The 25,146-nt window shown below is 43.9% G+C and overlaps 1 protein-coding gene across 1 annotated transcript; it reads left to right on the top strand.

Annotated features, from left to right (window-relative positions):
• The first annotated feature begins 112 nt into the window (after positions 1 to 112).
• On the top strand, positions 113 to 24,395 carry LOC147442469 (putative ubiquitin-conjugating enzyme E2 16). Its single transcript, XM_086528622.1, has 6 exons — positions 113 to 276; positions 23,216 to 23,319; positions 23,400 to 23,502; positions 23,580 to 23,643; positions 23,837 to 23,925; positions 24,058 to 24,395. Exons 1-6 carry the CDS (start codon positions 256 to 258, stop codon positions 24,151 to 24,153), a joined length of 477 nt encoding a protein of 158 aa, XP_086384748.1. The 5' UTR covers positions 113 to 255; the 3' UTR covers positions 24,154 to 24,395.
• The last annotated feature ends 751 nt before the right edge of the window (positions 24,396 to 25,146 follow it).

Here is a 25,146-nt window from a genome sequence, read left to right as displayed (position 1 = left end):
ACCGAAGTTTGAGTGAGCACTGAGTCGTGACATGATTGCTGGAGACAGCCGCATTTCCCAACTGGTTCAACCTAAGACTCTCCGGCGACTCTCTCTCTCTCTCTCTCTCTCTCTCTCTCTCTCTCTCGCACGTGGAAAGGTATAAATTCCTCGCAACAACGGGAGTTGGTGAAAGAATGGCTGCTGTCACGTCTGCTCTCCTCGTCTCTCGCGCGAGCTGATCACCGCCGAGTCCCGACGTGAAGGCTCACGAGCATGGCAACTCCTGCTTCTCAGGTCATCATTCTGTTTCCTGTAGTTGCTTTGTGCGTGTTAGGTTTAGTGCTCATTCGATTTGGTGTGTTAGGGTTTACCAGAGATCAATATTGTTACCTTTTCTTCTGATTTTTTCGAAGCCTTAGGCAGTAGTTCCTTCTACGTTTTGTTACTAGAACAAGGATACCAGGAGTCATCCCATCATTAAAAGGAGACAGGAAGCATCCTGGGAGCTCTATTTACCTTATGGTGGTGGGATGTGCGCAGTCCAACTAATCACATTCGGCATGAGTGCATTCTGCATTTCGTTATCAAAACAAGGAAGTCTTTGAGGTAGGGGATAGAAGCATACTTTGATAACAGAGTCAAAGGAGACAGGAAGCAACCTGGGAGCTCATTTTACCTTAAGGGGGTGTTCAACTAATTATATCATATGCATGTCAATGCTGTTTTACTTAGCATTTATAGTCTCCCAGAGAGAGAGAGAGAGAGAGAGAGAGAGAGAGAGAGAGAGAGAGAGAGAGAACCCCTTCTCCACCTGCTTCAAACATTAGGATGCCGCCCAACCTTGCCTTTGAGGTGCACGCTGCCACCCATCACGGTTATTAGCCTTGCTTGTCGTCTGTCACTTACACCAGTAGTTACGCGATCACTTACACCACTTTCCACTCACTTTTCCTTCGGGCATATGGCATACCTTGGTGGCTGATCTTGAGTTGGTGAGGGAGAGCTTGGGCATTCACACACCTTCAAAGCATCTTACTTTTTTCAGATTGCCGAAGGCGGCATAGCTGGGCCTGCTCCACCATTTGCGGCACCCAGCATGCTGCTTTCTACATCAGCAGTCCACGTCCCTGCTAATTGTGCTCCTCTTTCGCCTCCCCCCTCAATGTATTCTGAAACCTCATCACATAAATACCAAATAAAGTAGGGGAGACTGGACATTGGACAACCCTGTTTCACCCAAATAGTGGAGTGAAAAAGCTCAGACATCCCTTGGGGGGTGCGGACTTGACCCACAATTGTCCTGTATAGGGCCATGATCCCCCAAATCAGCTCTGTGGGTACACCCATCTCCCGTAACCTTCGCATCAGTCGGTGTCAAAGGCTTTGCGGAAGTCCGCAAAAGTACAGTAAATCCTCCTACAATGTGATCTGCCCTCCTCAATCATAGCTATGAGTGTCAATATGTGATCAAGAGTGGAAAAACCTCTCCTGAAACCTGCCTGTTGAAACCAGCCCGAAGGGTGGTAGGCTTTGGCTTTCACCCTAAATTCTTTACTTTACTTTAGACACACAGAGAGTGAGGGAGTACTTTGCAAAAGGAACCTGCGACGGGAATTAACACTTAAGTACACACAGCTCGGAAGCTAGGATGCTCCAAGCAGACGCCGACAACCTGTAGGTCCCAAAATTGGTGCCCCTTTCGGTATTTCTTTATTGTATTAACAAAGGGAATAAAACCTGTGATTTCCTACGAGCTGTCTCACATAATTCGGGCTGAAAACCACTTGTTCTGGCCCGATTTCGGCAGCATAACTGTACTAGGACGGTTCACAGACAGTATCCCCACGCAATAGATGACTTTCCCGACGCATACGAACACTTTGCAAAACCTGGTGAGAATCTGCAGCACGCTGAATTCTTTGTTTTCTGCCCTGAAAATGCGCCAAATCACTTCTATAGTGATCCCCTCACGTCCCGGGACCTCTTGGGGGTATTAGGGACCGTTTAGGGCCAAAACCCTAAACCTGCAAAAATACACAGGAGGCTGTATTTCCCTGTTTTGGGCTCCGTTTCGCGAGCCGGTCGCATATGTAGCAAGTCCTCGAGCTCCCGCACCCGTAGGGCTACTTGCTCTTTGAATCACGAGATTTCTCACGTGAAATCTCTCCGAATTCACCTGTACCTGTGGGGGATTAGCAACTAGCTAATACAGTACGAGTGCAAGAGGCTCTTGCCTCGGCAATCGCGCATGAACCCACACAACTGTACATAGGTCAAATGAAAAGCCCTCTTATGGGACATCACATAACTGCACGTAGGGGAGAGAGAGAGAGAGCAGTGTGTAGTGTCACGTTTGTGACTTAACTACATTACAATACTTACTCATTGATGCAGATACGCGAAGTGCCATGCCAGAGAGACGTACCTCTTCGCCAAAAGCCACACTCCTTCGACGACTGGTCACACCCCTTCGCTCTACGGGTGCGACTCTTCGCCCAATGGTTGCAGCTCTTCACCGAAAGGATGTGTCTTTATATATTAAGTCATGTCTCTTCACCAAGAGATGTGTCTTTTTATTTATGTCTCTTCGTCTTCTATAAAAGGAGCCCTTGTATCACACTTTCAATCAATCAATTAAACACAAATCTTCTGAGTCTTTCTTTGAGTTCAGTTCAGTTCTCAAGTCTTAATCATGAGTTTAAGTACTTAATAAAGGATTAGTACCTAGAATCCTCACAGTGGTATCAGAGCAGAATTTTTTCCCGAGACCCTACGGTTGTGAGCCTCTCACCCTTGACACTACACTCTACCCCCCTTCTCGGCGTTGTATGGAATCTGAAGAACGGTGGCCTACGTACACATCTCGACATGAGGGAACATAAATTATTTCTGTTCTCGTATAAAAAAACATAATACAATCAACCAGAAGCAGCAGCATGGCTGTGTGCATACGTGATTCTCGTGCTGCTGCATGGGTAAGAGCGGAAGTGTGTGCCTTTTCAAGTGACAAGGTGTACCTGTGAGTACCCCTTCGTGTGAGCACCCCTGGGCGGACTTCCTGGTCTGACAGGCTGAATTATATGCGGGCTGCTTTGCACCCCTTCGCCGGTGTCTCTTCATTGGTGACCCTCCGCACGGTACACCCAACCCAAACGACACCCTTCTCAAGGGGCATCAGCGCAACAAGCCCACGATGGCAACTTTTCGGCAATAATGTGCTACGCAAGGCAATAAGGCAGCGTTGTGTAAAATTCACTGTCCAACCAACGTTTTTTTAAAGCCCATCGCTGAAGATTATTAAACATTGGCCACCCATTAAAATTTTAAGAGAATTGGCCGGCCGCCCAAATAGTTTAGGTGGGCATCCAGTGGGTACCAAACATTAAAAAAATAAAGAATAGGCCACCAGCGAAACAGCCAGCGCAATGAAAATTCAGCACCAGCGTGAGCAACTTCTGCCGCCCCCTCTTCTGCTAATTATCCGCGCTACACAGTCTGGCCTTCGCCCTGTGCGCGCGCGGGATTCTTCGCCATCATGGCCGACGATGCTTTCGACGTTCCAGTCCCCTATCTCTCGTACATAGACGAGATTCTCGACGCAATTTTGCCGGCGCACCCGCTCTCGGCACCCGAGGTAATTCTTATTTTCGATACTCCAGAGCCCGAACAATTGGCCGTACCCGCACCAGGGGTCATTATTATTCCGGATTCTCGAGAAACCGTTCTAGAACCCGTCCCTGCATGTGTTCTCGTGCCACAGGCCGTGCTGGTCCAGCAGGAATATTTACTTTACGTCACCCACCGCCACGAGACACAGTTCCAGACTTGGGTGGTGTGGCATATTTTTCTAACCTGCGAGTCTCAGCACCTTCAGCATTATGAGTTTCTCCTTGGGCGCTACCCCCATCTTGCCTACTCACTGACAGAGTGCAGAGTGGCCGTTGTCAACAATATTATATCCCTCCAGCCCCTGGTACGTGTTCATAGTGAGTTATGCATTCCGGAGTACACACCTCTGTCGCCCGCTCAAGCAGAAACATCTCCAGTGGAAGAGATAGAGGATCTAGAGGATTCGGACTTCGATTCCGACTTTCTAGCAGAGCTTGGCGAATCGTTAGAACCAGCTTCTCTTGTCTACATGCCTCATACTTCTCCAACGTCTCCTCGATACTCTCTCTGAGGCAGAACCATGTCCTAAGCAGAAGAAGATGGCCAGCAGGCACAAATGCTTGCTCTCCTCAAGGAACAAATGGAAGCCTCACAACAGACTTTTACAACAAGTCTTGCTTCCCTCAACACTCGTTTCGAGCAGATGCAGCAGACACACACTTCTTCTCGAGCAAACCCTTCTGCTGCTACACCCTCTTCTCAGAAGCTTGAGTGGACGCACACGAAGACGAACCAGATCCTACAGTGGAGGTAGACAATCATGAAGTACAGCTTCTTTATAAATTTTTTTAATTCCGCATAGAAAAAGAAGCTCGATGTTAAGCTGCCAGAACCATACAATGGTCACCGCGACAAGCGCGAGCTAGACCAGTGGATATTTAAGATGGAAGTCTACCTGTCCAATACGGACTTGGTGAAAAGTAAGAAAGTTGCAGTAGCCAGTTCTTTATTAAAAGACACATCATTCCTGTGGTGGCAACGTAGAGTTGCTGACGGTAAAAACACTCCCTCATGGGACAAATTCCGACGCTCCATTTGCAAAGCATTTGAACTTGCGAATGCGGGCTTTCATGCCCGGTCTGCTCTCCGCCGCCTGAACCAAACAGATTCCTTGGCTGCGTATATCACAGAGTTCCAAAGGCTAACTCTGGAGATAGAGACCCTCAGTTCCTCGGATAAACTACACAGTTTTATCGACGGAGTAGAACCCAACCTGAAGGATGATGTTCAAAAGTTTAACCCAACTACACTGGATGCTGCCATTGCTTATGTCGAACGGCTTGGAGACAATCGCCGTCCAACACGGAGCTCATTTATGGGCAATCAGTCTTCAACCAGTGGCCGCTTTCCTCAACGTGTTCACCCAAGCAACTTTAATCCTAATTGGCGCTCACTACAGCAACCTCAGTCTTCTGGACAACAATTTTCTAGACAACAGTCTTTTCGGCCTCAGTTCTCTGGACAAGCAGCAGCTTCATATAACGTTTCCTCTTCCAGCAACAACAATCGGAATAGAGGACAGTTTCGGTCCGACCGCCGACGTAGTGGCCGTCGTAATGGTTCAATAGAGTAACAAGCCTCTTCATCGGCTCCCTCCACCTCTCAGTCCAGCAACACAGGATTGTGCACAATTTGTGGTGGATCACACAGGTGGTATGTATGCCCGAAGCGTCCAAACCCTTCAAATATACGACAAAATTTAAATATGGAGTCATGCACAGATGTAGAACACTGTCCACCTCCTATAAAGGTTAAAGGCAAACAAGCAGACGTGCGATTAGAGTATCCAAAGTGGTTAGCGCCTTAATGCTAAATGCCCACAATCGCACCTCAGTTCCTATTGATCTTTCTAACCAGGTGCTCAGTCTTCTTGGTTTCATTGGTCAACATCCAATCAATGTGCTCATAGATAGTGGATGTTCCACAAATTTTGTTAGCACCTCTTTAGTCAGCAAGCTTCATCTACCAACCCAACAGAGTGTGGAAGCTTTTCAAGTGGAACTTGTAGATGGTTCATTTTTGAACTGCAACAAGAAACTTCAACAGTTACAATTTCAAATTCAGGATTACCAAGATCAATTAAGCTTTGCAGTAATGCCCTTATCGCACTACGACATGATTCTTGGTCAATATTGGCTGTATCAGTATGATCCTGTTATCAGTTTCAGAGATCATTCCATTCGGCTTTATCATGATCATCGAGAAGTGGAACTTCGTGGTCTTTTTAATGCAAATCCTATCACCTTGGTCTCAGCTTTACAAGTTAAGTGTTTGGTTCTCAAGCGTGATTGTGCAACAGCCTTGATTATGTTGCGAGAAAAAGAAGCAGAAACGGAAGAAACCTCAAAATCCTCAACATCACCCACTGCTTACTTGCAACAGCCCTTCTTTAAACCATTCGTGGACTTATTTCCTGATGAGCTCCCAACTACATTACCTCCTCGTCATCCTGTGGATCATACAATCGATTTGATTCCCGGACAACCTCCTCCAGTTCGAGCTCCTTATCGCGTTTCATATTCAGAATCTCAAGAAATTCAGCGACAATTGAAAGATTTATTGGATAAAGGTCATATCTGTCCCAGCAAAAGTCCTTTTGGCGCTCGAGTCTTATTGGTAAAAAAGAAGGATGGCTCCATGCGTCTTTGCATTGACTATCGTGCTCTTAATAAGCTGACAATAAGCAACAAATTTCCTTTACCTCGCATCGATGAACTCTTTGATCAACTATTGGGTTCAATGGTCTATTCCAAGATCGATCTGAAGTCAGGTTATCACCAGATTCGCATTAGAATTGGCGATGAATACAAAACAGCTTTTCGGACAAAGTATGGTAATTCTGGTCATTCCTTTTGGGTTAACCAATGGCCCAACAACCTTCATGACCTTGATGAATGAAAATTTTGGCCCTTATTTGGATAAATTTGTGATCGTGTACCTCAACGACATCCTTGTCTTCAGTAAAACCATGGCAGATCACAAAGAACACTTGCAGATTGTCTTTGAGACATTACGTACAAATGTGTTGTACATCAACAAAAAGAAAAGCGAGTTTTTCAAGGATCATGTGGAATACCTTGGATATGTAATTTCTGCTACAGGGATTTTTGTGGATCCAAAGAAGATTAAGGCCATTGTTGACTGGCCTTTACCTCTCACTATTACAGATGTGCGATCTTTCTTGGGTCTTGCTAATTTTTATCACACCAAAGTCCATAAGTTCTCAGATATTGCTTCTCCTCTAACGGAATTGACAAAAAAGGATAAGCTACATTGGACTCTTGGAGTAGAAAAGTCTTTCAATGAACTCAAGCATGCTTTGACGACAACACCTGTCTTAGCAATTGTAGATCCTACTCAACCATTTGACGTGATGACCGATGCTTCTGATCAAGCATCAGGTGGTGTTCTCATGCAAAATGATCGTGTCATTGATTTTGACAGTCGAAAATTTTCAGCAATACAAATACGATACCCAGTGTATGATAAGGAATTCGTGGCTATCGTACATTCTTTACCGCACTTGGAAACATTACCTTCTTGGCGCAGATTCAGTGGTTAAAACAGATCATCAGTCTTTAACGTATATTTTTACTCAACCAGTGATGAATCCTCGTCAAGGAAGATGGGTTGAATTTTTGGCAAATTTTCACATGGTGACTGAGTATATGCCTGTCTACAAAATGTGGTAGCAGATGCTTTGAGCCGCATGCCTCAAGCAACCAATTTTGCCATTACAAATGTGCAGATGGAAATTCCTGCGTGTTTCAAGAATATTTGACAGACAAAGACTTTGGAGATGTTTTTCGAGCCCTCAAATCTCTAAATCCCACTCCGTCAGAGATGAATATGTTTGCAACATATACAATAGTGGATGAGTTAATCTACTACATGGATCGTAAATGTGTTCCACACAAAGGCTCTTTGAGGAAGATTTTGATACAGGAACATCATGAAGTACCTTTTGCTGCACATCGTGGAATTAACAAAACATATCGGCTTTTGTCAGCAACATATTTTTGGCCGCAGATGCAAGTAGATGTTATTAAGTTTGTGAAAGCTTGTCACTCATGTCAGATCATGAAAGCTTCTCGATAGTTACCTCAAGGTTTACTTCAACCTTTACCCGTGCCTAACGAAAGATGGGAAAGTATTACCATGGATTTTATTACCACTTTGCCTCGATCCCCTAAAGGCAATGCTCAAATTCTTGTGGTAGTTGATCGATTTTTCAAAATGGCGCATTTTATACCTTGCAAGAAAACAGTTTTTGCTTCAGATGTTGCAACACTGTTCGTACAACATATTTTCAGATTGCACGGATTACCAAAATCCATTATATCCGATAGAGATCCAAAGTTTACAGGACATTTCTGGACATCATTATTCAAGTCTCTTGGAACCAATCTATTGTTCAGTTCAGCCTACCATCCTCAAACAGATGGTCAAACAGAAAGAGTGAACCAAATTTTAGAAGAGATGCTTCGACATTACATTCAGACTCGATTGGCATCTTGGGAGGATTATTTGCCACTTGTGGAGTTTGCTTATAATAACTCTCCTCATTCGGTAACTCGAATGACACCATTTTAAGCAGCATATGGACATACTCCTCTTGTGCCTACGAACTTTGTTCTTCAACACAAAGTAGCGTTAGCAGATCAATTGGTTCAAGAAATGCAAGATGTCCTCCTACAGATTCGAGATAAATTACTACATGTTCAACAAAGTTATCAGAAGCAAGCAAATAAGCATCGTCGATATGCAGAATTTAAAGAAGGTGACTTGGTCTTATTGTATCAGTTCTCAGCTACAAGTTTAAAATTCATCCTCCAACTTTTCACATTTCCTGGCTCAAACAGTATATTCAAGGAGATTCGCCTGTTGCAGACTTTTCTTATGTGTCAGAAATTGAAGATGAACACATTATTCTTGTCCCAGAAAGATTCTCAATGTTCGTCAAAAAGAAACTAGACAAAAGATCATAACTGAATTTCTTGTTAAGTGGATGGACTTAGATGAGTCAGATTCTACTTGGCAAACTGATGAAGAAATGCAACAATATCCTCACCTCCTCCAAGAATTCTTCGACAAACGGCAGACTTTCATTTGACACAGGGGTTTTATTTTAAGAGGGAGGAATGTCACGTTTGTGACTTAACTAGATTACAATACTTACTCATTGATGCAGATACGCGAAGTGCCATGCCAAGGAGGACCCCTGCGCTTGGATGGTTACACCCCTTCGCCCAAGAGATGTACCTCTTCGCCAAAAGCCACACATCTTTGACGACTGGTCACACCCCTTTGCTCTACGGGTGCGACTCTTCGCCCAATGGTTGTAGCTCTTCGCCGAAAGGATGTGTCTTTACATCTAAAGTCATGTCTCTTCACCAAGAGATGTCTTTTCATTTATGTCTCTTCGTCTCCTATATAAGGAGCCTTGTATCACACTTTCAATTAATCAATCAAACACAGAGTCTTCTGAGTCTTTCTTTGAGTTCAGTTTAGTTTCTTAAGTCTTAATCATGAGTTTAAGTACTTGATACAGGATTATTACCTAGAATCCTCACATCTAGTGTGCATGTCATCACTCCTAGCACCACACTGTACATAGAATGGAAAGCATGCACTCCATAGCTCTTAAATTGTGATAGGAAACTTGCAAATGAGCCTCCGAGCAATAAATTCAGCGCCACTTCTTCATGCATGAGGAAAGTGCACAGAAATATGCCACTTAGCGCGTTTACAGGCCATTTCCCGTTTCGGGGTTGCCGCCTAAAAATCTCGACTGGTTGCCCAGTTGACTTTGCGGCAGAGTTCTAAAATGTTCCCCTTGTCATTCCGAAGGTAATGACGCGAACACATTTCATGGTCCAAAATAGCCTAATTTTTATGAGATGCTTCCATTGGGCTCCCACTGGTCTTCTGACCATCTATCCCCATTGGGACCGCATCAAAAAATACAATGTGGCCCAACTGTCAGGTATTTTCTTTTGGTGATCCCATCTTGGCTTTATGCCTTTATTGAGTTCACTTCCTAGTATCCACCAACTTGCTAAGTGCGACGGGGGCACCTACATGATCTTGAAACTGAGCCTAGACATCCTCTTACTATACGAATTTCAGTGCCGACCAACTTTCTGACTGCGGGTAATACTACCGTTCACATTGGCCATACAATGTCCGACCATTTGCAACTTCAAAAAGAGGGTCTCAAAAATAAAACCAAAATCATTGGAAAGAAACCAACAACTAAGGTTAGTAGTTGCCACTTCCTCGTGACATACTCCCCTCTTGAAATCACAAACATATTCGATTGCATACCATAAATACATGCCACTGATGATCTTTTGTTGTTAGCACTCTTTTATCATCGTATGTATCCGCAAGAAAGGTCGTAACACATAGATACAAATCACTTAATGAGACCTTCATACTTTTGTCATTTCCATCTATTACACTGAATTCATATGTACATTTGATGTGCTAGCCCTATCATTACTCCTCCTTTGCACACGTTGGGTTGGGGCATAAGTAGGTTGTAACCCAAAGGCTTCAAGGTAAAGCTGCAATACATTTGGTGACTCTAACAGTTCATGCTCTTCCATCCATAGGCGGATAGTTCTTGAACTTCACCAAGTAGCGTCTTGCAACCTGTCCTTTAACTTTTCTGTTCTTATGTGCCAAAACTTGCTCAGGTACCAGGATCTCATCAAGTTCCTCAACTTCTGGCTGATCCTCATCTGACATATCTTCTAGCACATCACCCACGAAGGGTCTTAGAAGACTCACATGGAACGCAGTATGAATCTTCCACGCATCAGGCAATTTCAGCCGGTAAGCCACATCGTTGATCTTGTCAAGCACTTGAAAAGGCCCATAGTAACGCATGCTGAGCTTAGGAAACATCGTTCCTTGCCCTTTATCTTCTTCAACCTTGCCTTTTCAAACCTTAACAGAATCCGATCACCAGGTGACAATAGCAATTCACGACGGTGACGATCAGCAGCCTTCTTCTGCTTTGCCTAAGTCTTCTCCAAGGCAACCTTAATTTCCTTATACATTTCATCCATGTTCTCAACATATAAATCTGCCTCAAAGATCTTATCCTTTGTATGCAAAATGGGAGGAACTTTTTTGTCGCCTTCAACAATCTCAAAAGGTGCCTTGCCAGTCGACGAATGCACCGTATTATTGTACACATACTCAAGCATAAGCAAATACTGTTCCCACTTGTCCTTATTATCTGACATATAGCATTTCAGCAGATCTAAGACAGTAGAATTAGCCTCTTCTGACCGTCCATTAGTTTGTGGATGAAACGAAGAAGAGAACTTGAGCGTAGTGCCCATGTTCTCAAACAATCCTCTCTAGAACAAACTGGTCATGCGAGGATCACGATCATTGACAATTGATTGTGGCATACCATTGTACACATTGTACATGAACAAAGCGTGCCATCTGATTAGATTTTATCTTCTTCTTAAGAGGGATAAAATGGGCCTGCTTGTTGAACCTGCAAATAATGGTCCATATACCATCATTCCCTGTTGGAGTTCTTGGAAGATCAAAGATAAAGTCCATAGCAATGCTTTCCCATGGCTTATCCGGAATTGGCAGTGGCCGGAATCGGCAGTGGTTGTAACAACCCTGGTGCCTTTTGCCTGTCAAACTTGACCTTTTGACAAATTATGCATGCTTGCACAAAGGCATCCACATCTCTCCTCAAGGTAGGCCAATAGAAGAATGTCTACTGCTTTAACTCTTGCATCAATACCACGATGTCCTGCATACGGTGGGACATGACTCTCTTCCATGACCTTATGTCGCAATGGCCTAGTGACACAAAGTGTGCCATGCATCATCATAAAACCATCTCCGAGGAGGTAGTGCTTATGATGTTCCCCCTCTTGCAACTGTTCAAAGATCGTTGCAAAATCTTCATTAGTAGCATACTGTTCCTTCATGTCATTTAACTCATGATGATAAGGAATTGACACAGCTGAATTTTGTGGCTTCCTTGATAACGCATCAGCCACAACATTCTTCTTGGCTTCCACATGCATAATTTGGAAGTGGAACATAGAAAGAATGTTTGTCCATATGCTTTTCGGATAGCTTTGACTGTGTCAAGAAGTATCGCAAGGTTCGATGATCTGTTTGGACAACAAAATCAACACCTAAATGCTAGTGCTTCCAACTAGAAAGCGCATGAATCACGACCAAGAGCTCTTTCTCATAGGCTTGCATAGTCATCTTTGGCCCTTGCAAAATTTGGCTTTCATAAGCTACTACCCGTCCATCTTGCATTAGCATTGCTCCAATGCTACTGCCGCACGTGTCACACTGGACTACAAATGACTTCCTGAGATCCGGCAAAACAATTACTGGATCTGAAGCCAACTTTTCCTTTAAGAGACTAAAAGCTGAAATCTCTTTTTGGGTCCATTTGAAAGTGACCTCTTTCTTTTGCAAAGCGTGAGAGGTGATGCTCTCTCTGCAAAATTCCTGATAAACCTTCTATAGTAGGAACATAATGCCAAGAAGCTTCTGACATCGTGCACAGTCTTCAAGTCTGGCCATGTCTTGATAGCTTTGACCTTTGCAGGATCCATTCTGAGACCATCCTTTGAGACTATGTGGCCAAGAAAGTGGATCTCTTCCTGGAAGAATTCACTTTTCTTAGGATTGACAAGTGGCTTGTGAGACCGCGCAGCTCTTCGAACACAATGGTCAAGTGACATCTATGCTCCTCTTCATTCTTCGAATAGACTATCATGTCATCGAAGAACGTCCCATCAAACTGTTGATGCGAGCGGAAAATCCGGTCCATCATTCTGTTGAACGTGGCAGGAGCATTTGTTAGCCCAAACCGGCATCACTAGAAACTCATAAAGACTAAATGTCGTTCTAAACGCAGTCTTGTGCACATCCTCTGGCCTTATACAAATCTGATGGTACCCACACTTTAGGTCTATCCTGTTGAAAGTTGCAGCATCCTCTAAACGATCGAGAAAATCATCAAATCTAGGAATACACCAAATCTATCTGATGGTCCTCAGGTCTCTCTGGCAACAATTGCGACGGTAATGAATCAGAAAAACAGTCACGAAACTTTTGCAAAAATGTTGACCTTTCGTTATCTAACACAAATAAATTTGATTGACAGCTATCTGAGACATCACGTGCAAAAATCAAGTACACAGAAAGATGATTCTCTATTACAGAAGTGATAACAAAAGAAGATACAATAGGGACAGACTCCCCTTTGAGCTGTACATCCAAAACATGAGTTTTGCCCCTATGTTGAAGGGTGATCGTCTTGCCGAAGGCATTCAGCACGCCATGTACTCTGGACATCCAAGGAATTCCAAGTAGCGCATCGCACCATTTCCAATGGCATGATTCTTCTGTGTCTACATATGACTGAATATGCAGACGCAATTTTCCAATAATGGGAGTAACACACTCTGAGTGGCCAGGACATGCCAACCTTGCCTCTGCCGTGTACCCCATCTCTTCAGCTCTGATGCCCAGCTTCATAGCTAGCTTCATAGCTAACTTTGGTGAGATAAAGTTTGCTTTGGCACCTGGATCAAAGAAGATGAGTGTCGTCTGATCTCTAACTTTACCCCATGCTCTGCATAACTCACTGGCATCTGTACTAGGCCTATCACCCACCATATCTGGCACCAAACTTGCCGTGGTTTTAGGCTTCTTGCCTTTCTTGTCTTCTTTATCATCTGAGTCAGCCGGTCTTTTCCTTTGTGGACAATTGGTAGCAAATTGACCAGGCTGCTCGCATATAAGCATTTGTTTTGAGCCATTAGGACCTTCTTTTCCTCGAGCGACTTACGCACAAAAGACTTCCTTTTCTGTTTCTTTGCCTGCGCTCCGGAAGTCCCGGCTGAATCCTTGTCTTCGGTGGCCTTTTCTGAGCCTTGTGACGCTTCAAGAGCCGTTTTCACAAAGAGCTTCTGAATTTTTCTTTTGCTGCCCTCCTTTCTCGTTGCTCGGAAACCCACTGTCCTCTCATTTCAACAAGGCAAGACCAGTGTTAACAGCTTCCATGAGCTGGGTGCAGCGTAACAGCGAAACGTTTCACCCCGAAACGTGGCGTTTCACCCCGAAACGTTTCACTCTAGGCTAAGGCCTCACTGAAACGTTTGACCGAAACGCCAATTTTTTGTATATATAGAGTTATGTATCAACAAAATAGGTGTTCATAGTGCAGTGAGTAGAAACACATACTATGTTAACCTTGAAATAGCATATACATAATAAATAAATAAATATTTAATGGACAAATTCTCTAAAGAAAATTCTTTATTTCAGGCGTTTCACTCCAGGCGTTTCACCTTGCAGGTGAAACGTTTCGGCCGTTTCACCCGTTTCACGTTTCAGGCCTACTGAAACGTGTTTCGCTGTTACGCTAGCTGGGTGAGGGTAGCCACTCTGTTCTTGGTACATTAGTCCCGAAGCCCTTTAGCCAACCCACAACAATACTTCTCTATCTGCTCTGTCAATGGCACAAATCTGTAGGAGGTCATTGAGAGTAACGCTTTACAAAACCTCTGATTGTACTCCAGCAAGCCCTTGCATGTAGCCGAAGTAAGCTTGTGCTGATCTGTCATGACGTCGGCTTCAAATTCATTTGACAGCCAAGCAGATGCAAACATTTGCTTGAAGTAGACCCATGTGGCGGGTGCTTGTCTTTGCATTAACAATGTCGTCCACCATGTAAACGCATTGTTCTTCAAGAAAGTGGCAGCTTTCCTGACCTTAGAGGTCTCTGTAAAATTCCCTTCTGCATAAGCTGTATCAAACTGCGCCTTTGCTTTATCCTCGAAGCCACTAAAAGTGCTGAACTTTACAGCTGCACCACCTTCTTTGTAATCTTTCAGCTTTTCCAGTGCCCCCAAAATGTCATAAGGAATAGTCTGCAACATGGACACTGTAGTAGGCATCATCGTCACATCTTGGCCATTAACATTTTGCATCAGAGGTGCCAAATTTGGCTGCTATCCAGAAAAACAAGCCATGCCAAAATGACCCTATGGCACCCCAAATCGGCCTTGGTTGCACTGAAAACCTTGTTGCATGCAGATGCTACCATACATGGGGTTTGGCATCGTGCCTTGCATACCCCTAAACACTGTTCCTAGCGTGTACGGTTGACTTCCAGCCGCATAACCAACCGTACTCTGGAACACAGATCCACCCCCGAAATACCCAAGATGTACTGTGGGTGGTGGAAAAACTGGGTGCATTGCCTGGTAACCAGTTCCCTGCCCATTCAAGACAGCATGCGGGCTCTGAAAGGTGGCGCTGAACTGGCATAGCCTGTGGAATAGGCGTCCTAACCACGTGTTCAAGGACAGGAGGAACTTGTTTTGGAGCCCCTGACTCCGCAACATGCGAGTGTCCCCTATCTTGTTGAGACGCATGAAGTACTTGGGCTTGAGCCTCAACAAGCTCTGTTCGCGGTGTAGGTTGCCTATTTTGCTGTGGCACTGGTGGCGCTTGCAAGAACTCCATAAATCTTGGGTTCTGCACCAGTTGCGAAAAGACATTAACCGCGACAACTAACTGAGTCCTGAACGCATTATCCTCGAGTTGCCCAGTCATAACGCCCTGTATTGGAGGGACATTCACATCAACAGGAGGTACAGATGTTGGGGTATAAAGCCCAATGTGGTCGCCCAGGTAAGTAGGTGGACCGCCAGGTATGTACACATATTCTTTTGTAAAAACCTAATAAGAACTCACTATGCTCTACACATTACAACAGAGTGAGTTTACCATATCGTCGTGCTCTTCTTCTCGCACTCTCTCACGTCGCACTTCCGCTCGTACTCCTTCAACTGGTATTAGAGCTCAGATCGAGGCTTGGGGCAGCATTGCAGGAAGCTAGAGTCACCTGCTCAGATTAGAGTGAGATTCGACAGGCGAAGACACGGCCCCAAATCCTGTGGGTGAGCCCTAAGGGCTCGGTGTTCTCAGAATTTTATTCTGAGGTTATCTTGGCCACCGTTCGGCTTCGACAAAGTTTTGCGCAGGCCATTTTCGACTACGTGGTCTAGGCGGGTGCGGATCTGACTCTGCAAATTTGGGGTTTCGGCCTACGACTGTAGGTGCTGAGAATATCGGCACTCCCAGAGTGCTGATTTGTGGCTGTCTACACATCGAAGGTCGGCTCACAGTTCTTGGAGGCGTCACATACGACACGGGCGCATCTACACACAGACTGTAGGCGACATCCACTAGTTCATCAGGTAGCTTGTGTTTGTTGCTTGATATTCCAGATTTCATCTTGACATTGCAGGTACTTTCACATGAGATGTATTGTCAGAGATGATGCATGTCTGTTGAGGGTTTGCTGGCTGTGAGTCACGCAGCAAACAACCGCCGCAACGGTTACATCATACAGTGGGAAATTTGTGGATGTATGACTTTGTGGGAAGTCTATGTATTGTCAAATTTACTGCAGCCTTTGTTGAGGGTGAGTGAGGTTTTATTGAGCTGGGGGATTCTCGAATGTTGAGATCCTTTCGGTGATACAGGTCTTGGAGTGATCCCTCGAGCACCCTTAGATAGGCAGCTAGGATGTATTGACTGTGAGTTAGACAGTTGGGATTGCATCTTTGCTTTACTGCCGTTGAGGCATTGTCGCAGTCTATGCTTACAGGACAGTGAGAGACAGTACAGGTGCAGGACAGGTTTACCCACAGCTTACAGTGTTAGAGAGACAGTGGTTTTTTGAGTTGTTGTTGGTCTGTTTTTGAGTACACGAGAGCCATTTTACAAAGGAGACTTTGTCGAAATTTCTGCAGAATCTGAAGCTTTCTTGGTTCATTTGACAGGTTGATATTGGTTCAGAGGTCAGTTTACAGGGGAAACTCTACCAAATTTTTCCCAGGAAAGTAAACTACTGTGAAGCGTAGCTATGGCTGGATCACAGGACACTGCTCTTTACAATATCAAGAAGCTGGATAGAACCAATTTCTCATTGTGGAAGAAGCAGATTTAGCACGTGTTGGTACAAAAGAAGCAGATAAAACCTATAAAGCTCAAGGGGATAAAATCAGAAGATATGGACGAAGATGAATGGAGCGAAATGGATGAATTGGCACTTTCTACCATTATGCTGACTTTGGCAGAAAGCGTTTACTTCAATGTAGCAGACGCGATGTCGGCTTATGGAGCATGGACAAAGCTGAGTGATCTTTATGAGAAGCAGAGTGCAGCTTCACAGGTATACTGGCTTAAGAAGCTTGTTGACTTGAAGATGAAAGAAGGGACACCTATGTCCCATCATGTGAATGAATTCAACACCATCTACAGTCAATTGTCAGCTCAAGGTGTCAAGTTTTATGAACCTGTTAGAGCTATGTTCTTGTTGATCACATTGCCGGAAAGTTGGGACACTGTTCGCACAGCTTTGAGTAATTCTGCACCTCTAGATGGTTTGACCACAGCAGGTGTAGAAGGCAGTCTGCTTACTGAAGAAACCAACAGAAAGACAATGGACAAAGGCAAAGGAACAACCTTAGTTGTCAGGGGAAGGACCAAAGAAAAGTACAAAGGTGGAAAGAGGAATCAGTCTCGTAGCAAGTCCCGTAGTGCTAAAGGCAAGAGTGACATAGAATGCTACCATTGTGGCAAGAAGGGTCACATGAAAAGAGATTGTAGAGAATGGAAAGCAGAAAAAGGCAAAGAGAAAGCTGAAGACCATGGTGAGAAGAACAAGTTCTCAGTGAAAATTCAAGAAATAAATGTGACAAACATTGTTGCAGAGGATGACAGTCTAGTGTCAGGAGACATCTACTTCTTGAAGAATACAATGGACTCAGCTCTTCTTACAGCATTTGATGGACATGCACTGAGTGACTAGATTATAGACTCAGGGGCATCACTTCATGTGTCTCCAAAAAGGAGTGGTTTACCTCTTATGTGACCACTAAAGATCATGTTCGGCAAGGCAATGGGCAGACATGTGAGATCTTAGGTGTTGGAGATGTTCAATTGAAGTTTCAGAATGGCTCTTCTTTCACGCTGAAGAATGTGAGACACGTTTCCGCAATTACAAAGAGCTTGATCAGCACAGGTTTACTTGATGATGCTGGCTACGTCACCTCTTTTGGACAGAACATGTGGAAGATATCCAAGGGTTCTATGAGAGTAGCACATGGAGTAAAGTCCTCCAAAGTCTGGAGGACTTTACATGGTTTATGTATCAAATGTCTCTAAAAATGTAATCAATGTAACCGAGCAGCCGAACGTTTCTTTGTGGCATAGCCGGTTAGGACATATGTTCAAGAAGGGAATGAAAATCTTGTCTCGTTCTGGTTATTTGCCTGGCTTTTCATTTAATGATTTTGAATTCTGTGAACATTGTCTGTATGGTAAGCAAACACAGCAGCCACATAAGCATAGAAGCAGTAGAAGAGATACACAGTTGACACTTGTTCATAGTGATTTGTGTGGACCTATGCCTAACCTATCTCTAGGGGGAGCTTCTTACTTTATGACATTTATAGATGATTACTCGAATAAAGTATGGGTTTACTTTCTCAAGCACAAGGATGAAGCCTCAAAATGGTGTTGCTGAGAGGATGAATAGGACCATACAAGAGAAGTTCAGAAGTATGTTGTCTAATGCACAGCTGCCAAATGGGTTTTGGGTTGAAGCTGTATCATGATACAGCTGTTCATCTTATAAATAGATCTCCTACAAAGGTTTTGCAGAAGGATTCGGTGGCAGAGATGGTATGGTCAGGCAAGGTGCCCTCATACAAGCATCTCAGAGTCTTTGGCTGTGAGGCATATACTCACGTTCCAAAGAAATTTAGGAACAAACTTGAGCCAAAGAGTAGAAAGTGCATCTTTCTAGGCTATGGTAATTCTGGTGAGATGGGGTACAGACTTTGGGATCCCGAATCCAGAATGGTTATCCGCAGCAATGATGTTCACTTTAATGAAGCCAAATATCATTCTAAACCAGAGAGGGTTGAGGAGATTAGAAGAGTTGTCTTCCAAGAAGATGGACCTGCACGTGCAAGATAAAATGTCAGGGCTCAAGAGGAGCAAGGACATGATAGAGTGGAACCACAGGTTGTGGCTGAGCCTCAACCACCTATTTTGCGTAAATCTGGACGTATCACGCGACCTCCTGATCGGTTTGTTCCATCTATGAACTATGTCATGTTGACTGATTGCAATGAGCCTTCATGTTACAAGGAAGCAGTGCAAATGAAGGACTCCGGGAATTGGCAATTGGTCATGCAGTCAGAGATGACAGCTCTGCATAAAAACCAGACATGGAAGCTAGTTAAATTACCACAGGGCAAAAAGGCTCTACCTTGTAAATGGGTTTACAGGTATAAGATCACCGCTCATGATAGTCAGCCAAAGTACAAAGCAAGGCTTGTTGCCAAGGGCTTTAAGCAAGAACAAGGCATTGACTTTGATGAAGTCTTCTCTCCGGTGGTCAAGATGACTACATTGAGATGCTTTCTTGCATTGGTTGCCATATTAGATTTGGTGTTGCACCAAATGGATGTCAAGACAGCGCTCTTGCATGGTGATTTAGATGTGGAAATTTACATGCAGCAGCCAGAAGGGTTTGTTGAGAAAGGCAAAGAAGATTTGGTATGCCAGTTGTTAAAGTGTCTTTATGGCTTAAAACAATCACCGAGGGCATGGTACCATAAGTTCCACAAGTTTATGCTTTTTCAAGGCTACAAACGTAGTGAGTTCGATCGCTGTCTATATACAAAGAAGGCTAAGGATGGCAGTTGGCTGATCCTTATTTTGTATGTGGATGACATGTTGATTACTGGCAAGCATTTGGAAGAAATTTCAGCTGTGAAGTCAAAGATGGCGAAAATCGTTTGACATGAAAGACATGGGTGAGGCAAGTCATATACTTGGTATGCGCATTGAGAGAGACAGATCAAAGAAGTTGATTTGGTTATCTCAAACAGAGTATATTGACAAGGTTTTGCAACATTTCAATATGGAGAAGGGAAAGGCATTGAGTGTTCCATGTCACCATATGGGAAACTTAGCAAACAAGATTGTCCTGTGTCTGAGGAAGAACAGGCTGAAATGGATAAGATTCCATATGCGTCTGTAGTGGGTAGTTTGATGTATGCAATGATTGCTACTCGCCTAGATATTGCATTTGCAGTGGGAGTAGTAAGTCGATACATGTCAAACCCAGGCAAGAAACATTGGGAGGCAATGAAAGGAATATTGAGATACCTGAAAGCTACAAATAGTATGCGTATATGCTATGGGAGTCAGGAGCTAACTGTAAAGGGTTTTACAGACTCAGATTATGCAGGTGACTTAGACAACCGAAGGTCTACGTCAGGGTATGTCTTTACATTGGCTGGTGGAGCAGTATCATGGCGTTCTAGATTACAAGATTGTGTTACTCAGTCTACTATAGAGGCTGAATATGTTGCAACATCAGAGGCATGCAAAGAATCAATTTGGCTTAATCGACTAGTAACAGATTTGGGAATCAAAGAAGAGATGCCCGTGTTATATTGTGATAGTCAGAGTGCTATACAATTGGCTCGCAATCGAGTTTATCACTCAATGACAAAGCATGTGGATGTGAAGTATCATTTCATCAGGGAAATGCTCGAGGATAAGCAAATTCAGCTTGTCAAAGTTCACACCACAGAAAATCCTGCTGATCTACTTACAAAAGGACTTCCCTCAGAGAGCTTTGCGCATTTTCGCAAGCAGTTAGGTGTAGGGTAGTACATCACTTCTCTACATCTCTTGTATATTAGCTTGTATAGTAGCTTCTCACACACTTAAAGTACCACATTGGACTTTAAGTGGGAGGTTGTTGGGGTATAAAGCCCAATGTGGTCGCCCAGGTAAGTGGGCGGGCCGTCAGGTATGTACACATATTCTTTTGTAAAAAACTAATAAGAACTCACTATGCTCTACACATTACAACAGAGCGAGTTCACCATATCGTCGTGCTCTTCTTCTCGCACTCTCTCTCACGTCGCACTTCCGCTCATACTCCTTCAACAGACTGACGTGGCCGTGAGCTCTCGCCAATCTCAAACACCATAGGAATTTCCTGTCTGTCCTTCGAAGAGGAGCCCTCTTCCATAATGCCCTTCCCTTTGTCGGCCATAGTGTAGTCCCGCGTTCCTGTACTCTGTGTGTTCACCTAAAACAACCTTATGATTGTAGTCCCGGCCACGGAACCTTGAAACCGGCCCGTAGGGCGGTAGGCTTTGGCTTTCACCCGAAATTCTTTACTTTACTTTAGACACACACAGAGTGAGGGAGTACTTTGCAAAAGGAAGCTGCGATGGGAATTAACACTTCAGTACACATACGGCTTGGAAGCTAGAATGCTCCGAGCAGATGGCAACAACGTAGGCCCCAAAATTGGCGCCCCTTTTGGTATTTCTTTATTGTATTAACAGAGGGAATAAAACCTGTGATTTCTTACGACCTGTCCCGCATAATCCGGGCTTTGTTCTGGCCTGATTTCGGCAACATAACTGTATAGGACACTTGACACACAGTATCCCTCTGTTTTCTGCCCTGAAAATGCGCAAAATCACCTTTACAACGGCCCCCTCGCGTCCCCGGACCTCTTGGGGGTATTAGGGACCGTTTAGGGCCGAAAACCTAAACCTGCAAAAATACACAGCAGGCTGTATTTTCTTGTTTTGGGCTCCGTTTCGCGAGCTGGTCGCATCCGTAGCAAGTCCTTGAGCTCCCGCACCTGTAGGGTTACTTGCCCTTTGAACTGGACGAGATTTCTCACGTGAAACCTCTCCGAATTCACTTGTACCTGCGGGGGATTAGCAACTAGCTAATCCAGTACCTGTGCAAGAGGCTCTTGCCTCGGCAATCGTGCATGAACCCGCACAACTGTACATAGGTCAAATGAAAAGCCCTCTTGGGGCATCACATAACTGCACGTAGGGGAGAGAGAGAGTAGTGTGTAGTGTGTAGGTCATCACTCCTAGCACCACACTGTACATAGAGTGGAAATCATGCACTCCATAGCTCTTAACGTGTGACAGGAAACTTGCAAATGAGCCTCCCAGCTATAAATTCAGCGCCACTTCTTCATGCACGAGGAAAGTGCACAGATATGTGCCACTTGGCACGTTTACAGGCCATTTCCCGTTTCGGGGTTGCCGCCTAAAAATTTCCCGACTGGTTGCCCAGTTGACTTTGCGGCAGAGTTCTAAGATGTTCCCCTTGTCATTCCGAAGGTAATGGCCCAAAATAGAAGCTGCAAATAATTTTTAGGAGATGCTTCCGTTAACGGAAGCTTCCACTGGTCTTCTGACCATCTATCCCCATTGGGATTGCATCCAAAAATGCAATTTGGCCCAACTTTTGCAACTTCAAAAAGAGGGTCTAAAAAATAAAGCAAAAATCTTTGGAAAGAAACCAACAACTAAGGTTAGCAGTTGCCACGTCCTCGTGACGTAGTTAACAATTGCCACGTCCTCGTGACACTTGTCCTGATCTCGTATGCCTGCTCTCTCTACCCATCTACTCAATTGCTGCTCAAGAATAGAAGCATACAACCTGCCAGTGTGTGCCCAATCATAGTGGTGTGATAGTTCCTAGGCATCATTGAATCTCCTGCCTTGAAGATAGGCACAACTGTGGACATACTCCAAGTATCAGGAAAACCCTCACACATGGCTCGATTGAACATCAATGCTAGAAGTTCTGCAAGCATATCTCGGGCATGTTTAACGTGCTCCACTACCATTCCATCATGATCATATGCTCTCCTAGTCCTCATCATGTCAATAGCTTGCTTCACCATCTCAGCGGTAAAGAAAATGCATCTCTGGACATGGCATGAGAGAGAGAGAGAGAGAGAGAGAGAGAGAGAGAGAGAGAGAGAGAGAGAGAGAGAGATCTGGATCCAAGCTCTGCAACCAGTGTTGACGCATCACTATTTCCAAGTGATTATACCTCTGTTTCTAGAATAGTGCTGCCCTAACACCAACCCAACAAGTAACTACTAGATCTGAGTAGAACTGCCAGGCTGAATTAAATGGATTGTAATGATTGAATTTGCCAAGCATTGAGAGAACTGGAGTCATGTATCAAGCAGTTAAAGTGATACGGCTTAGTAGACTCCGACCTTAAGGAGGCTCTCACCTTACAAGAGGTAAAATAGGAAGGTCACGTATGGTGGAGATGTACACTGCATTAATGCTTGCCCATGTGGGTCGTCCTCAGATCCTGTGTTTCAAAGCGTCCCTCTAAGGCTCCAAGTCTCAAATAATGCCTCATTTTCTCTTATCAGTGATGGTGAATGGTCTTTGTTGGCATCATGGTATTCATCTCTGCATGGTCATTATTTGCTCTTCTATCTGATCTGCTTCTGGCCATTCTGAATTTTGACCTACACGGTTTTGTTTCATACATGTGTTAAGACAGAATTTTCTTGTTTAGTGTTGTCCTTTCAAACTTCTGCATGATAAATAAACAATATACCACATAGAGAGATCTAGTGACACATTGATAAAAATTCTAGCAGAATCTTGGCAGAGTTGCAGTCAAGCGGCTTCAGAAGGAGATTATAGAGTGGCAGAATAATCCTCCTCCCGGTTTCAAGCTCAATCCAACTGACGATCTTTCTAGGTATACTCACGTTTCTGGTCCATATAATATAAGATAGAAGTGACAACTTGTCTTTAGGGGTGTCCGTTTCTTACTTTTAGATGGACTATCGAGTTTGATGGGGCAACAGACTCGTTTTATGCTGGAGAGCATTTTCAGCTTCAAGTTCAATTTCCAGAAAAGTATCCATTGGAATCACCTGAGGTACTTTTCTCTCTCATTGGTTTCTAAAGTTGAATAAACAGTGCCATGTTTTTGTTTTAATGAGACTTGAAACACAGGTAGTTTTTGCGGGCAATCCTCCTGTGCATCCACACATTTATAGCAATGGGCATATCTGTCTTGGTAAAATACTTTTCACTCCTAATTTTGTGACTAATTTATATAACTTGTAAGGCACCCGGGTTCAATTAGTCTTGGGCCTACCTCTTTGCAGCAAAATCTTGCGAAAAGAGTTGTATGTAATTTCTTGTGTTGAGAAGAACTTAATGAGTGAAAGCGTATTAATGAAAAGATCTGATTACTCAAATTTTTGCAGACATTCTTTACGATTCCTGGTCTCCTGCAATGACTATGAGCTCTGTATGTATAAGCATCTTGTCCATGCTCTCAAGTGCAACAGAAAAAGTAAGTATTTTTTAAGCTCCTATTGCCTATTGTAAATTCAGAGCATCAAGAATACCATGAGAGTTAATAATAAGTACAAGAAGGGAGGATCGGAGATGGCTATCGATCAAAGTGTCTTTTGTGTTTTGGCAGGAAAGGCCTGCTGATAATGACCGTTACGTGAAGACATGTCGCAAAGGAAAGTCTCCTAAGCTCACTATCTGGGAGTTCCATGATGACAAAGCATGACTTGCTCTCAAGGGAATCCCTTGGCTTGTAATGCATTGGTTGGTATAGAATACATATAGAGTTTTTGCGTTGTCACTACCAAGGTCGCTAGATTGTGGCAAATGATGCTGATATTTCATGAAGGACGGTTTCATGCCATTCCTTTTGTGGCATGTCAAAGGGTTAGGGCGGCACTCTTGCTGTACCAGTTGAAAGCCTTTTGGCACTCTGCGTGCACCTTTGGCATGGTTTTGGCCTGATGGCAGTTGATACTTCATTCCCTCATGCCAAAGTACATATTTGTCATCTCTATTGGGATTGTAAATGTAAACGTTTGTCACCATCTTGGCTTAAATGGTGCTCTGTGTTGCTTTCAGCACGGCGACTGCTATATGGATTGCCAAATCATGTAAATTCTTTCTGATTGGGTACTTAAAAGTGATTGAGCACTTATGAGCTCTTGTGCTACCATTTGCACAATTTCTTGCTTGTCTGCTGACTGTATTTCGAAGAGAATCTGTCATAGCTCTCAGCATGCTTAATATGCATCTATCTCACAAGATTTGTGTTGGAATTGATGTGTTTCATGGTATGCATGATATCGTAAATGAAGGACATTCGGCATGCTTTCGCACGCTCAATTTCTCAGATGAGCTGAACCTTGGAATCGTAAGTAGTCCTTACAAACTGTATTGGAATACTATCTTGAGAAGGGTAAGATTCAATAAGGCCTTGGACCATCCAGGATCATAGTTTTTTTCCGGACCCATCCGATGGGGAACCATACTACCGGACGCATCCCAATTGAACTATGATTGGGTTTTTCTGACTCCAGAAAACCACTGTCTACTGTCAGACTTAGTTATCATGGTCATTTGTATGTAATATGATGATTGATCTTGAGCTAGGTTTTAAAGTTTCTATGGTGTTTCATTACATTGTATGGTTTTGTGCTCTTCTGTGTTGTGTCGTATGTGAACTATTTAAAACCGTATCAGACCTGACATATGGAAT

Source organism: Adiantum capillus-veneris, chromosome 14 (assembly GCF_014529385.1).
Source record: "Adiantum capillus-veneris isolate H3 chromosome 14, ASM1452938v2, whole genome shotgun sequence".
Taxonomy (NCBI): domain Eukaryota; kingdom Viridiplantae; phylum Streptophyta; class Polypodiopsida; order Polypodiales; family Pteridaceae; genus Adiantum; species Adiantum capillus-veneris.
This window is presented reverse-complemented; position numbering and strand designations above follow the sequence as displayed.

What these genes read in the sequence shown, in the direction of transcription:
- LOC147442469 (XM_086528622.1), top strand. Translation starts at nt 256, where the DNA reads ATGGCAACTCCTGCTTCTCAG. An exon ending in TGGCAACTCCTGCTTCTCAG is followed by an intron (nt 277 to 23,215) that starts GTCATCATTCTG and finishes AAATTCTAGCAG; the next exon opens with AATCTTGGCAGAGTTGCAGT. An exon ending in CCAACTGACGATCTTTCTAG is followed by an intron (nt 23,320 to 23,399) that starts GTATACTCACGT and finishes TCTTACTTTTAG; the next exon opens with ATGGACTATCGAGTTTGATG.